Source organism: Micromesistius poutassou, assembly GCF_964030765.1.
Source record: "Micromesistius poutassou genome assembly, chromosome: 14".
Lineage (NCBI taxonomy): Eukaryota > Metazoa > Chordata > Actinopteri > Gadiformes > Gadidae > Micromesistius > Micromesistius poutassou.
This window is the reverse complement of record NC_140284.1, coordinates 19113279-19129076: the sequence shown is the minus strand read 5'-3', so window position 1 is coordinate 19129076 and position 15798 is coordinate 19113279. Positions and strand designations below refer to the sequence as shown.

At 46.3% G+C, this 15798-nt stretch overlaps 1 protein-coding gene across 2 annotated transcripts in view; it reads left to right on the top strand.

The window, feature by feature from the left end:
• Positions 1-4193: 4193 nt before the first annotated feature.
• adcy5 (adenylate cyclase 5) overlaps positions 4194-15798 on the top strand; it is a gene marked incomplete at its 5' end in the record, with an annotated part of 50999 nt that continues 39394 nt past the window's right edge. For both annotated transcript variants that reach the window (XM_084478836.1, XM_084478835.1), the window contains one exon: positions 4194-5156. In XM_084478836.1, coding sequence (XP_084334962.1) covers positions 4194-5156 — 963 coding nt within the window. The remainder of the gene's footprint in view (positions 5157-15798) is intronic.

Here is a 15798-nt window from a genome sequence, read left to right as displayed (position 1 = left end):
ACATATGCTTAATGGACTTTTAGTTACACATCTCATTAGATTTGTTCATAAAAAAAGTGGCTTAACACATTTTTGCCTATAATCCGAGCTATACAACTTAGGACTGCTTTAGCAAACAACGAGGGCTGTTTTAAACGCTCAGGCTGAGCAGCTCAAGTGTGTTCATTCTGTCACTACAACGGGGATGAGGTGATAAAAAGACAAGACAACTGAAGGCAAAAACAACATGACAAAACACACACTGACACAGACTCAATGTCAGGCAGCAAAAGTGCTGATGCAAGCAGGCGTACTTACAAACATGGATTGCTCTGAGGATGTTGCTGATGAAAATGCATAAGTTACTGTCATTAATTACACACTTGTGTTACTTACAATGCCCGATTAAAAAACATCACAGAAAAGAAAAACTATGTGGGACTCTGATGTGCGATGTGTACTTAAGAGAGTTGTGTGCTCTTATTTGATATTGACGTTTTCTTCTGCCTGGATCCAGAGACAATGTCGGCCATTATGCAGTACATGCAGGAGACCAGCTTGGTGTACAAGTGCATGAACCAAGATATCATCCGTTTGCCTGGTGGCACTTTGTGGTGAACGGAAGCATGTCCAAGCCTTCTCCACCCTTTTGATACCTGATGATGAGCATGGGACCAGCAGACTTTGTAATTACTATGAACAATAATTATCTTACTATATATTTACAATAAACATACAATATCAGCAATGGGATTTTTTTTTGTGGTTGTCATTTGAGAGTATATATGATTGGAAGTAGAGTGGATTAAAATTAAACAAATCAAGTAAATAATTTACTAAATCTACTTAATCTATGACTGGGAAATTTAAGTCACCGTGATATGCATGCAAATGAATGGCTTAATAAATGAATGGCTTAATAAATGCGATACCAACTGAGTCATGAGAAGAAGGGGTACTCTGGGGCACCTATTTTGCCTTTCTGAGTGCTGGCACTGGTGTGTGAGTGTGTGTGTGTGTGTGTGTGTGTGTGTGTGTGTGTGTGTGTGTGTGTGTGTGTGTGTGTGTGTGTGTGTGTGTGTGTGTGTGTGTGTGTGTGTGTGTGTGTGTGTGTGTGTGTGTCCATGTCTATGTCTATGTTTCTGTGTGTCAGTAAGTTTACCACCTGTGGAAAAGCATCACAACATCACAACGATATTTAACACGAGGTGGATAAATACCAGACTGAACACAAACACTTGCTTTTTTGACACCATGTGGCTGCAGATGATATGAAGGCACTTCCAACCCCACATTGACTGCTATGCTCCACTTGGGCATAACAAAGAAAGAGAGACCTAGATTAACCTGTCTTCCATCGAAGCTGATTATCCTACAGAGGTAAGCATCAAGACTACAGTTCCAGACAGTATCAAACAGAGTTATTCTAGTTATTCAACAGAACGTGTAGTTCCTACCAGAGCTCACATGGTGGCAGCAGAGCTCAATAAACCTTTGCACACGACAGTTTTCTTTTGAGTCGTAATAAATACAACTGATTTATAGCGTTGTTAAAAGCATCTTTGGGTTGTGTTCATTTAAGAGAACCGTTCCATCCGTTTATAAGGTTCCACGACCACAACACCAAAAACGAACATTTATCTCAAGGATTAATGAATCGAATCGAATATAAAAATATGTATATGGGCATTTGAGTGGGGAGATGTTCGTGGCAGACAACGTGTAGGCAGTCCCATGTTGGCAAAGTAGTCTGAATATTGTTTCAGAGTCGAAATCCTGTGCGAAGAGACCAAGCCATTAATTAAAAACATTTTCTTGGTGGATTGTTTTTTGTGCCAGACACCCACAACACACACACGCACACGCACACGCGCACGCGCACACGCACACGCAGTAATAACTCAGTACGTATTTTTTATTATATTATTATATTATATTATATATACTGTACAGTATATATATAACAATATTTTGACACATATGAGTGTGTATTTGCAATGGAATGAAGTAGGGTGGGTTAAGTCAAGCAGTGAAGGGATGGCATATTAATGTCATAGTAAAATAATGTGATGTATGTCTTTTGGTTTATTTTGACAAGCAAGGGAGGACGGGGCTTATTGTTCATGAGACTAGAGTGCACCAAAGCATTCCCGTCTAATCAAGATATGCCTCAGACATAGCATCAGCTTATTGTCAGTTTGTTTTATGATGTCTATCTTTAATGCTGACATCTTGGTATTGAACTGTTTAGAAGGAATACATTCCGACCGAGCACTTCACTTACAAATCTTGGTTTAAAACAACATGGCCTATTGTTGCTATTTGTAAATGTCTAGTTATTTTGTTCTCTTTTATGAGCTATTATAGGCTTGTTAACATCATGATGATGTACAGTTTACATGTTGTTTTCTTATTGTAAATGTTTCTATTTGTATAGGTATGTTTCTTCTTCTTGGCCTGCAGTCTTTGTGGCATACTTACATTATCCTACTATGTTTGTTGTTATTCTTTGCAGCAAATACCATGGCACATTCCTTGTATGTGTCACACTCATAGGCAATACAGCTGATTCTGATTCTGATACCCCCTAACCAATTATCGGACGGCGTCGTGACCAAAGCCTCACACGTTCTCCTCTCAGCTCCTCGGCAGTGGACAGCCATCCCGCAGATGTGTTCACACACCGGGTTAAATTCCTGACGTCCTGAGAGTCCAGCTGTGCGCGACACGCCCCACCATCCGAAGCTGCCGGTAGAGCGCGCGCGCGCGCGCTCCTACAGCCCGGGATCGACACTTCAGCGAACCAATGAAAATCGTGGAAGCGTGAGTCATACTCTCGGCTGTCCAATGGAATCGGCGGGGCGGGCGATTACACCGGAATCACACTTGGTTGAATCTGGCCATCAGAGAGCAATCAGCGGTGTAAAAAAAAGAAAGAAAATGCTTATGATGCCACGCGCAGAACACGCGTCGTTTGAATGAAGTCTCGGACGGAGATATCGTCGCCGTAGCCCGCGGGGGGAGCAGAGCTTCGGCATGGGGCGCAGACCACCCGCCTACGGGCCTATGGAAGCTGTGGATGTTTACCGCACGGACCCTCGCTGCTGCTGCTAACCACCCCTGCACTCGGATCGCATCTTCTGGAGGGGGGCGGGAGGGGGGGGGGTGGTGGTAGTGATGGAGGTGCTGGTGGTCATTCATTCGGCGCAGGAACGCGGACTTTAAGCGGACGGTGCAATAACACGTGGTGCGAGAGAAAGTGGTGTTTTTGTTGGACCGTGGTAGGCGTCACACACGCCGGACGCGGTTTCGCCTCTGACTGATGAGGACGAGCCCCGGTGCAGGAGGGTCGTCCTCATGATGAGGATGTAAGCACCGACGTGAGGGGAGTCTGTCGCCACACACGGGGGTGCATGACTTGGAAAGGAAAGCTGCGTTGGGACCAAAACAACCAATCCCCCGCACCTCCAGCAGCAGCAGCACCACCACGATGGGCTTGCTCGTCGGGTCCGACCTTTTCCTCGGCGATCGCTCTTTAAAACCACTGTTTCCTCCAGGCACGACGAGTGAGAAACACGTTGGCAGACACTACGACGAGTCCGCCACGTAATGGACGGTAATGCGCCACGGCGGTGACAGATTGGTTGCGTAATGGTTTATTTTGTGTTGGTTTATGTTCTGTTCTCCGGTTGGATTCTAATGAGGCTCGGTGCGGAGGCGAGTCCACACGGGTCTGACGGGTCTGACGCGTCGTGTCCCCTGACGCCATCGCACGGATCCCCCCCGGACCACCTGCGCATGTTCCAAGTCTTTTCTTTATTCCCACGACGTGGTTGCCACTCACGGGTGTAGAGTTCTGCATCATTATGGACATTGTAATTGAATTAACCGCTATTATGTGGGAGATCCGATGCTTATTACAAACTAAGTTTTGGTTTGTATAAAATGACCGCCTAATTGCTCTTAACAGAGGCTACATGCAACTCCTCAATCACCATTTACGCAAAAAAAGTTAATACAACTTGGAGAAACCCATCCATCCATTAGTGTATGTTCTAAACCCGACAGGGCCAGCTCATTGGGCCTACAAAACACAATCAGATGTTGCTTTAAGTAAACTCTTTCAAAGTTTCTATCTATTTTTTTTTTTTAACTCCCCCAGCCCCCCACCCCCTGTGTTTTATTTGTTGTTGTTGTCGAAGGACCCTTCCATCATGTCCAGATCCAATAGTGTGAGCCCACCCGCGGTCGCCGCGCCTGGGATGAGGGGAGGGACCGAACACAGATCAGCTTGGGGCGAATCGGAGGCTGTTGCCAACGGATGCCCATACTCGGCCAGATCTCCGCGCAAAAAGCTCTCCCGGTCGAACAGCCGATGGAGGGAAGAGGATGATGCGCAGCGACAGCCCGGGCGAGCCTCGACCACAGTCAGCCGGGTCAGCTTCAGGTCCAGGGCAGCCTGGCAGGAACATGGGGAGGAGAGTAGTCGAAACAACAACCACCGCTCGTCCCAGAAGCGCGCGGATGGGGAGTTGAGAAGTGCCAAGTCGGTGGAAGTGGGTTTGGAGAACCGACGGCCGAGGCTGAAGACCACGGAGGAGGCGGCGGAGGAGGAGGAGGAGGAGGCGGTCATGCCTGAAGTTCACTTCTCCTTGGTGGCGTGCTGCAGCGGCGTGATGCAGATTTTCAAATCCAAGAAGTTCCAGTCGGAGAAGTTGGAGCGGCTCTATCAGCGCTACTTCTTCCGGCTCAACCAGAGCAGCCTGACCATGCTCATGGCCGTGCTGGCGCTGGTGTTCGCCGTCATGCTGGGCTTCCACTGCGCCGCGGCCGGCGGCACGAACCCCACGTACGCGGCGGTGTTCTCCGTGGCCATCGTGCTCATCCTGGTGCTGGTGGTGGTGTGCAACCGCAACGGCTTCCACCAGGACCACATGTGGCTGGTGTGCTACGGGGTGATCGCGCTGGTGCTGGTGGTGCAGGTGATGGGGGTGCTGCTGATGCGGCCCCGCAGCGTCTCGGAGGGCGTGTGGTGGACGGTGTTCTTCATCCACATCATCTACACGCTGCTGCCCGTGCGGATGCGCGCGGCCGTCATCACCGGAGTCGCGTTGTCCGCCGTCCACGTGGCCGCGTCGTGGGCGCTGAGCGGCGTGGACAGCCTTCTGTGGAGACAGGTATGTGCGGGTCTTAGAAAGCGTGTTGTTGTCTTATGGGTATATGCATGGTCGTCTGTAATGTCAGTGGCAGCGTCTTCTGTGATGGTAGTGGCAGGGTCTTCTGTGATGGTAGTGGCAGCGTCTTCTGTGATGGTAGTGGCAGGGTCTTCTGTGATGGTAGTGGCAGGGTCTTCTGTGATGGTAGTGGCAGGGTCTTCTGTGATGGTAGTGGCAGCGTCTTCTGTGATGGTAGTGGCAGGGCAAGGGGGGTAGGCATGGCCTCTGCTACAGCATGGCATCGCCCGACAAAGTCTGAACTTCTCGTTATGATGTGGATAGTTTATTACTTCTCGTTGGGATTCCATGCTGCTGTTGTGAGGGATTCTACAACCGTTAATTGTTGTCACATAATAATTTTTTTAAGACGAGGTTGAAGAGGAACTTTTTTCTGTCCGTTTCTTGGCATGGGTTTTATATTTTGCTTTGATCACAATGATGGTCATGGGTATACCGCTCGACTAATTGATCTGGCCTTGTAATTAGAGGCAATACACGGAACACATAATGGTAGGCTTTCATCTGGCTTTGACGTTGATGTGGACTTATCCCTGCATTATTTTTAATATGCATAGATCAGAGGGACAGGCTAAATTAGTAAACAAAGTAAAACTATAGTTCTACCCGTCTGCAACACCACACCATTAAATACATTTCGGTATCCCCAAATAGTTTTTGGAAGAGAAAAACATAAAACAAAATAGTCTTGCTTTAAAGTAAAAACAAAATCTCAAAACCGTTTGTTTTCTAATCACATTCTTTACCAGAGCTTTATCGTCTTGGTCGCAGATATTTGTGCTCATTGTATTAAAATGTCAGTGATACCTTCAGGACTCATGCATACGAGAGCCGTTCCACCGTTTGACTCATTTATACAGTCATATTTATTTGGTTGAAAAGAGATGCTGGTCTCTTTTCAACCAAATTGAAAAGAGACCAAATTGAAAGGAAAGCGTAACGCTGCTTATGGGTCTGAATATTGATCACCATTGGCTGAAGCCACTGCCTCTAAAGGGCTTATGGCCTTTAACTGTACTTTTTTTTTAACCCCACTATGATCTAGTATCCTTGTTCTTGGTTTTTGGTTAATCTTTAGTACTCTCAATATTACAGACAGACAGACACAGATACTGTGAAACTACTTCAGGTTTCTTTCCTTCTCTCTCATTTCTACATTCTTCTTGCATCTCTCTCTGCTTAACCTCTCTTGCTCTCTATCCTTTATTAATTAATTTCTGTGTATTCCCCTCCAAACATGTTACTAAACAACAGCAGCTAAAAGTATTAAACATGAGGCCAGTTAGTCCAAAATTAACGCACAATGCATCCCTTGTTTGGCCATTATTAGTATCCTCAGCTGAGGAGTAAGTTACCCTAGTTCAGTGTTCTGTCATCTGTAAGGAATTATCCTCATAACATTCAAACCATATAATTTCAAATGGAATTTGTGTCCTTTTTTCAAATATTAAATAACGTTGTCACAAGCAGCAATTTTTAAAAACTATTTTTTGTTAATGTTTGGGATCTCTGCGTCTAATTGAATTAAGCCCTCTTCTCTCTCCGGTCCGTCTCCTGGTAGCTGTGTGGGAAAGCGCTGTGTTTATTACTCTTTCCGTCATGTCACACTCGTTTGGTTGTTTTTAGCAGATCAGATTCGCCCCCCCCTGTACATGTAGGTCAGATGTAGCCTCCGGATTGTGCTGCAGTGTTTCCTTTAGCTCTAAAGATTATGCTTTGTTGCACAATTGCTCCCAGGCTTATGCTAAGATGTTCCCTGAAAAATTGTTTTCCATTTTGTTTTGGAAAATCGTTTTTCGTTTTGGATTGACACCTCCCTAAAAAAAAAGAAGAAATCACGTTCTCCTAAGAGGATTAGATTCATGAGGGCTACGTGCTAATTGTTTAGCTAATAGACTTCTATAGTGACCGGCTGTGACCACTCAACGTGTTGCACACCACCTACAAACGGTCCCTACGTCCCTCGTCTGCTGCTGTTGAAACACCAGCTCCCTCCCATTACATCCTATTAATTCAATTTCACATGGTCCAGTTCATCCTTGTCTATAGCCGTCACAAGAGCGGTAGACTACACATCAAACTGCACACTTCATACATGTTGTGTATGCATCATTACATCCACTTGAAACGTAAAGGAAAAAGGGGAGGGTTCTACCAGACTTAATGCCACCCAGTCCAAAGCCTGCTCTGATGACTCAGAGGCCGGTTCCCGGACACAGATCCGGTCCGTGGTCCTGCTGCCTGGTCTTCACACCGGAGATACGTTAAAGTGAAGCCACAGTCTTCTTTGTTTGGTTTTAAACGTGTCGCTACGTCTTCTACGATTGTGAACATTGTAGTCTATTGCCGTTTTGCTACATAAGACCATCATTTAGAGAGTGTGTAAAAATCAAATGTTTCTGCCAACCAATGTGAACGTTCTGCTCTGCTCTGAACTTGGGTCCCGTTCAGCGGTTATTGTTGAGGGGGGGTTAATCTTCTTGGACACGGTATAATGCCACCATGTGCAGAGCACCTCATATACAGCAGCGCTCATCTCAACTGTTCATGCGAGCTAAAAACCTAATCCCAGAGTTGGCATTAGCCGTAACCATGGGGATACACACTACTTCCTAGAACTCTCAGCCCAAATGCTTCCAGGTATTTGTCTCAAAGTGTCACAAATTGAGCTGAAACCGGGTTTCGCTTGTACTTAATATCTAGACATTCCTCTCTGTGGAATACATGTTTGTATTTGTGGGCTTTGACCCACCCCCCCCAGGACGCTGGGGCCGGCCCTCTACTCCGTTTAAACTTCATGTGACGACTTTCCCTAAACTTGACCTTCGCTGGCTTCCATACATGGGCTGACGAGCCTAATAGTGTAGACAGACAGACAGACAGACAGACTACTTCCTCCCAGGACCCCCAGTGCTCCTAACCCTCACAGCAGGGCAGTGGGTGAAGGGCCGACCCGTCCCAGTTGTCCCAGACTGACCTCCACACTCCGGCCTCCCGTAATCGAATCGCCCGGCGCTGTGACGTGCCGGCACCCTGTGACCCCAAACAGATGGCGCCCCCTTTCCCCCCCACTACCCCGGAAGACCCCTTGGCACCGTTGCCAAGGAGTCACCACGACCTCTGGGGTTTTGTTGAGCGGGAGCTGAGCCAGAGGAGACGGGGTGTGTTCAGGGTGGGCGCTAACGGGAGGGCATTGGAGCCAAGTGTAGTGTAGTGGGCGAGGGCGAGGGACAGGGCGCCTCTAACGAGCCGCCTGCTGCTCCTGCAGCCCCTAAGTGAGCGCATAAGATGGCCCACTGCGCCGCCTGTAGCTTAGCAACAGGCTCCCTTTATCTGGAACCCCTTCCCCTGCCTCTCTCTGAGAGAGAGAGAGAGAGAGCGAGAGAGAGCGAGCGAGAGCGAGAGAGAGAGATATCTCCCCCTCCACTGGAGTGTCATGACGTGACGAAGGCCACATCACTCCACCTCACAGCTATGACTTGGTGCGTAGAGCTTGTATTGCCTTTAACTGGTCATGGAGAACACTCAAGCCTGATCCCTCTGTTAAAAGGAGCCTGGTGACGGGGGATTGAACAAGCTGATTGGTTGGAAGAAATGTGTGAATCCTTGAGATTGGTGGGGGGCGCGCTGAACACCATGAAATCACGGCTGTATGAGAATAAAGAATAAAGAGATCCTTCCAGAATTATGATAGTTTTCCAGATGCCTGCTGATGGGTATTTAGATGAGTGCATCGTCGTTTCTTTAATTATTATTTACATGTTCTTTGGTACAAATCTGAAGGCCAGGCCTGTAGGCGCCTGTATGTGTTAGCGTCTTATTTTATCCTGTTGTTAGACACCCCCCCCCCCCCCCCCCCCCTCACATGCCCGACCCCCTGCTTCCCTCTCTCGCCTCACCGAGCTTTGGAAAGGTTGTTCTTCGCACCCCCTCTTACAGATTTGCTCAGCTCCACAGTCACCACCAAAGCTTCAGTACGATGGTTTTAAAGCTTTGTTGCCTGTTCCACAGAAACCATGTTGAAAATGTGAACGACGACGGCAGACAAATAGTAGTTAAAAACCAGTTAACCTACTTGGTTTTTACCATTGATTGTCTCTGTGTGCGCTAGTTGCCGTGACAATGCCCTCTCCTATGCACAGTTTCATTCTTTAGGTTTAGGTATGAAAGTAATTGATGGCTCCGGTTTAATTAAAACACTGGAATGGGTCTCAGTGAACATCACAGAGACGCCGATAGCCCCGAGTTTCACAGGAAAGACCTCATGAGAGCCTCGTATTGTACTGATGACGCACAGAGGGCTCGGAGCAGAATGCGATGAATGAACACGAATCCTGGTCCTCTTTCCTGTACGTATGCACTCTATCTGCTGCGGTATCTGCCTCCGACATGCTCTTTCCAGCAGCTTCTTACGAAGCCTGTTGGAGGGAAAAATCAAGAAATCGAGTCCTTTTTATGTAATGCCACCTGTCACATGAATCATGCGTTGGAAAATGCAGTTTCTGGTCAGAAATGCTGCTCTGTGTTTAGGAGTAGTGAGAAGACAACGTTGCATGGGCACTTGAATCTTTATGTCATGTGGGGAGTTGTCTTTAAAGGGTGATGTTATGCCACCAGGTGTGAGTGTGACTAGCCATTAAAAGACATTTGAAAGTCTGTCTTTTCCTGTGTTTTAGTGACAAGTTTGGGAGGGTCCACCTAGATGTATGATGGATAGATCAGACTACCAGCCTACCCAATCCACCTAGATGTATGATGGATAGATCAGACTTCCAGCCTACCCAATCCACCTAGATGTATGATGGATAGATCAGCCTACCCAGTGTACTGTAGCAAATGTTGCAAATTGATCCATCATACATCGAAGTGGACACTCCTACTTGTGATGTCACTAAAACACAGATAAAGGCAGATTTTTCAAACAGCTTGTGATGGCTGATCACACTCACACCTGGTGGCGTAATATCTCCCCTTAAATACTGGTGTGCTCTGCAGCACTTGGGCCCGCTTGGATTCCCTGGCATAACCGACGCGTCTGACGCCTTTCACGCCCTCACCCATCCGTCGGTTGACGGAGGTAGTGTGAACGAGGCGCGACTCGTGTTGTTGGTGCTGCTGATGGAGAGGGCCTCCTGGACGAGGTCCTGCCAACACAAGGCTGTGAGCATGTTGCCCTGTGCTGCTGATGGAGAGGGCCTCCTGGACGAGCTGTGAGCGTGTTCTCCTGTGTTGGTGCTGCTGATGGACTAGGATGTCAAAATTGCCCAAATATGACGTTTGAATATTCCCTCAAAACACATATTCAAACTATTCGAATATCTATATTTGCGTATTATGTCAATAACAGGACAAACTAATGCAACGAGACATAACTACTTGTATAGGTCGTTTATTTAAGTTTAAACATATTTGACAACATATTACCTACACGAAAATAAGTAAATGAACTAATGGCCAAGACCGCAGACCTCGCTCTCGCTCACTCGCTCCCTTTTTCTTTCTCTCTCTATCTCTCCCATCACTCTCTGCGCATACTGGTTTAAATAAACAACAACAAACAAATGCTGAGTGCTGATCAAGAGTTTTGCGCGAGCAATTTAAGGTCCTGACTCTTGTCCCAAACATGGCCCAGGCTTCATTCAGTGATTGAAACAAATATAACATTAATTGAAGTGCAGTGCGCCCACTCGCAAAGCAGACAGCCCCACCGCGGCTGCCGCAGGTGTGTGTTTTTCCACATCAGAATATTCATTTTCACCTTTGAATGTCTGTTTTTAAAAACTATTTGAATATATAATCAAATTTAGAATATTCGTTGACAGCCCTATGATGGACGCGTGTGATTTAGCTCCCACTCCGTTCTTCTCAATACTCTCCAGATTCATCTAGCGATGGACAACAGAAATCTGTTCTTTACCTCTAATTGTGTGATATCAAGGTGTGCATTAAGCATCAGAAAACAAGCAATTAGAATCTCATGGCATTTCCTGTCCAGTTATCACCTGCTGGATCATCGTACACTTAGCTGGCCACACAAGGCCAGCGATTCAGACTTTGAGGAAATACAAACTAAACAAAAGCATCCTATAAAGTATTTTTCGCTGAGTTTGATGTTTTTATTTTTTATTTTTGTCAATTTCCTGACCAGATATTCGGTGGTTGTGTAGTGGAAACATCCCTATGCATGACGGTAAGGGTTGTCCCCTACTTTAAATACAAGGATAAGCAATGGGATCCTGTTCCCTCCCAACTTTCCAAAACACAAAGGACATCTGTCACAGTGACTCATCCACGGACATTGTTTTTTTGTTTTCCTTTTTAGGATAATAAATATGACCTCAGCTTGTCCAGTCTCTGAATACAAGTGTTGTGATTATTATTACTCCTTGCAACAACAATATCTCTGGCTCTCTCCCCCACTCCCCCTCTCAGATAAATGGATCATTCAGTTTAATGCATTTGTTGTCTGGGAGTTTCCATGACACCTCATCAATGTAGTTAATCAGGGCTTTTGTTGTTGTTGACACAAATTATTACCACTGCTTGTACTCTGAGAACATGGTTCTCGACATAGAGACGGGAGATGCAGTTTGTGTGGATACATTTCGCTCTCTCCTTCGGTTTGACCTTTCTAGTCCTCCCGTTGGCCCGGGCAACACATAACACATGGGTACTTTGAAGTGCAGTTGACCTAATCTGCCCCCATTGTTTAGCCGTTGTTAGTGTTTGGAAAGGAGGATCCGGACAGATTGAAGGGGACGACAAGGATGTTTTAGCGGTAGAGGTGAAGAGGGAAGATCACCTGATGGGGAGCTGTGGAGGGAAGACGATCGACCGGAGCAGAGGGCCAGGGAGAGCAGCGATGGCCGGAGGGGAAAACAAATGAATGAGTGATTAGTGATTGGGAAAGGGAAGGAGGAAAACTCAGCTGTAGCAGAGTGTCAAAGGTAATGGGGAAACGCGCAATTCGGAGACACGCCAAAATCAACAGCGATATATGGAGCTTTATTCATGCGTGAGGATTTGGATGACAGTTAATGACAGTGCAAACATTTTTTCATTTAAAGCCTTGGTTGAAAGTCTGGTGACATGCAGAATAAAACCTACTATGCAATGAAAAACAAATATGAACATGTTAATATGTGACACAATGTGCTCAGCCCAAAGAGAGTGCATGGTATAGGGCTTTCTCCATCCTTTAGTCACACTGCACGGATCTGAAGAGCGCTGCTGAATAATTCTTCAACCCTAAAATTGGAATGAGTGGCAACAACAGAGGAATGTAGTGGCCGGAACAAGGGGGTCTGCACCCAGGTAATCTGGGATCCAGCAGTCCTACGACGTTACAGCAGACATTCTGGGGGGAGACCGCACAGAGCCTGGGCACGGAAACCAACAACTGCAATGGGCGGAGTCGCACCTTGTTTTCTGTTTTGTAACGGAGATACGCTGCTGGAGAAAGCTAATTCAGGGGATTTTAAGTGTATTTCTACAGTTGTCGTTCTACATGGTGTTGATTTGAAACCTTCAGAGATAGTTACTTATAGTCCACTACTGCTGGCCGCGTTTGTGTTTACCAATTATGCGCTGACCGTGCTTATTACAGGGCTCTTCTCAATGCTGTGGAACGCTCCGTTCACTTGCATGGGCCTTCCCGACTTCCGGTGGTGAATTATTTTTCAATAATGACCGTTGCTAAGCACATAATGACTGTCAAGGACAGTGGATTTTTTTCACGTCTTTCGTATCACTCCGCAAGTAGTCCGGTAACTTATCAACCCCAGCGGATTCCGTTGCTAAGCGACGTCAACGTCTTTGGTGGACTATTTCTCTTCTGATCAACACTATGGACGGTGATTGTAAAAAGACACACTGTGTAAAGTTATTTTTTCGTTTTGGCAAGTAGCCGTGTAATAAGCGGGATAATGTACAGTCGCCGGTCATTATCTAACATAAGCCCCTTGTAACCACAGGCAGGGGACATAAACAGAACTGACACGGCGATTCAAAAGCACCCGTTTATTGGCACACATAAACATAGCACTGCAACACTTTCATGACGCCACCTGCAACACACAAATACAAAATACATTAGAAGGGAGCCGGTCAGGGGACACGGTACGAACGTCGCAGGGGTTAAAACACTTACGTTGCGGTTGTGCGAGCTTCCGGGTGCCGGCGACTGCGGGAGAACCCGACGTAAAGTCCGGAAGAACATTTGTGCGTTGTGGGGGTGACGTCATACGGGCGAGATCAAGTGTGCGGGAGGAGAGGGGTGTTTTGGGGGACTTGGGGAATATTTAAGAGGTCAGAAAAGGATGGTGTATGAGGATGGTCTGTAGACAAACATGTTTGGGGTGATATGTGTAACTAGGGGTGGGGTTAGGTATATCGAAATGGGTACTGGTAGACTTAATTGAATTAAAGTGGGATGGGTCAGGCCGGGTGTGTTATATTCAGGTCCAAATCACGTCGGGGCGGTAGAAGGGTCTCAGGTGAGCTGGTGGCAACACCTGGCTCCTGGACCAGCCAAGGGCCAAAGTAGTGCCGAAGTATTTCCCGATAATGACCGGCGTTCTGTACATTATCCCTTACATAATTACCACTTCATGAGTGGCCAAAACAAATATGAAGTGATAGAAAGCGCCTGGCCGTCTCAGATTGGATGTCATCTGCCACCCGACTTTAGATATGAATCTAAAGTCTTTGGGAGACCAGTGTCCAGGGGACAGCCAAGCCTGTTGACGTTGTACCAGCATTTCAAACATCAAACTCCCTCGCTCTGGGTCCTTCTGCTCACTCTCACTTCCCCATCCTGCACTGCTTCTCTCTCTCTCTGCCAGAGACAAAACATTATCTTTTATGAGGTGCAAGGCAAATGAATCATCTTGCAGTGCCGTGTTATAATCAAATTCATTTCCAGGCAGATTATATTGGGCTGTGAGTCCTATGCTGTGTGCGCAACAGGTACACGCTTTGGAGAAGAGCTTTCTTCAGATTCAGATCTTCTGCATATCCTTACTGAAACAGATTGTTGTTGTGGTTTTCCCATTGTTGTCAAGAATTATAAATGACTATAAATGCTCTTTGTGCCTTGATCGCACACACTCACGCTCAGACACACAATCACACACTTCTGAGGAAGTGCTTTGACACCATTGTTGGGAGTGTGTGTACGTGTGGTCATCATTGCTTGAATATTCAGATCACTTAACGGTGCAGTGTGTGGACTGTAGGGGCAGCTAGCCGCGAGGTTGCAGATTGCAGCCATCAGAGTTCCCCCATCCACCCCAATTCTCCCTTAACGTCCAATAACGTAGGAGAAGCTAAGGTGGAACCGCTACTAGCCTGTAATGTGACAATAGACACCTAAACAATTACGTCATCAGCATCGAGAAGCCAAGTGTCAAGTGATGAGGTGATGGATGAGAGATGAATGAAGAATGAGTACCATCAGAGGCTCCATGGAAGAGGACAGTATATATAAAGCTCATTCTAAGGTAGCGAAAACCCAATGATAAGTTATTTTCATCAGATTATACATTGATTAAACATACTTATTGTATTCTATTTTTGCCAAGTCCATTCCAGGAGACGCCCCTAAATACTACTGCACCTTTAACAATTTTTTTTTACATCTAGAGATGCTCTAAATGCCAAAGCCTAAAACATTGCATAGTAGAATGAGAAGCATATCCAAAAGCAGATTCTTTGGAAGAATATCATTCTCCCCAACCACTGTGATTAATTATGAATGCTCTTTTGATACATATTGCCTTGAACTCTCCCCCCTCGCTGACTTGCGGTCTCCTACACAAATCCATTTTTAAATTCAGTCCTATTTATCTAATTTCATCTTTTCCATAACACACACCCCTTTTGGAAAGTCTTTCTTTCCCCCTGCTCTGTATACCGTGTCCTACAGAGATTCAATGCACAGTGTAGTTTGTTATGTACGCATGGCAAAGTATTCCGTCTTATGGATCAGATTCATGCAGTCATAATGGTTGGTTACCCGCAGAACCGCTTCAACTAGATTGTTGATGTATTTATTTTTGTAGGTTTTTGTCCTGGCTAAACCAAGTGATACGTCACAAACGACCAGGTCGGCTGGGACTTAGTTTCCAGCATGGCTTGACTTCCTGTCACCTTAATACAGGATCCAAACCAGTTGTCAAACCTAATCGTATTTCTGTTTCCATGACAATGAAAACAAATGGCTTGTTAAACCCGACACATTCTTATCGAAGATGAAAAAGAAAGTGTCAGAATGTCTGTAGAAAGCTGGCGGGGGTGCTGCAGTGTAACGAACGTATTGACGACGGTTGAGGTGTTCCGGTATGACCGAATGACCCCTGGGCTTCCTGTCTGGCCCCTCGTTATTGGGCCTCTGATTGGGCCTCCTCAGGGCTGTTGTATTGCAAGCCGTTGACAGCTCCCAGTCCTTCATATCCTCCAGATGAAGACCTGCGGGCATCTCCCTGTAGTGTGTGTGTGTGTGTGTACACACACACACACACACACACACACACACACACACACACACACACACACACACACACACACACAGTTTAAGAAGTAGGTT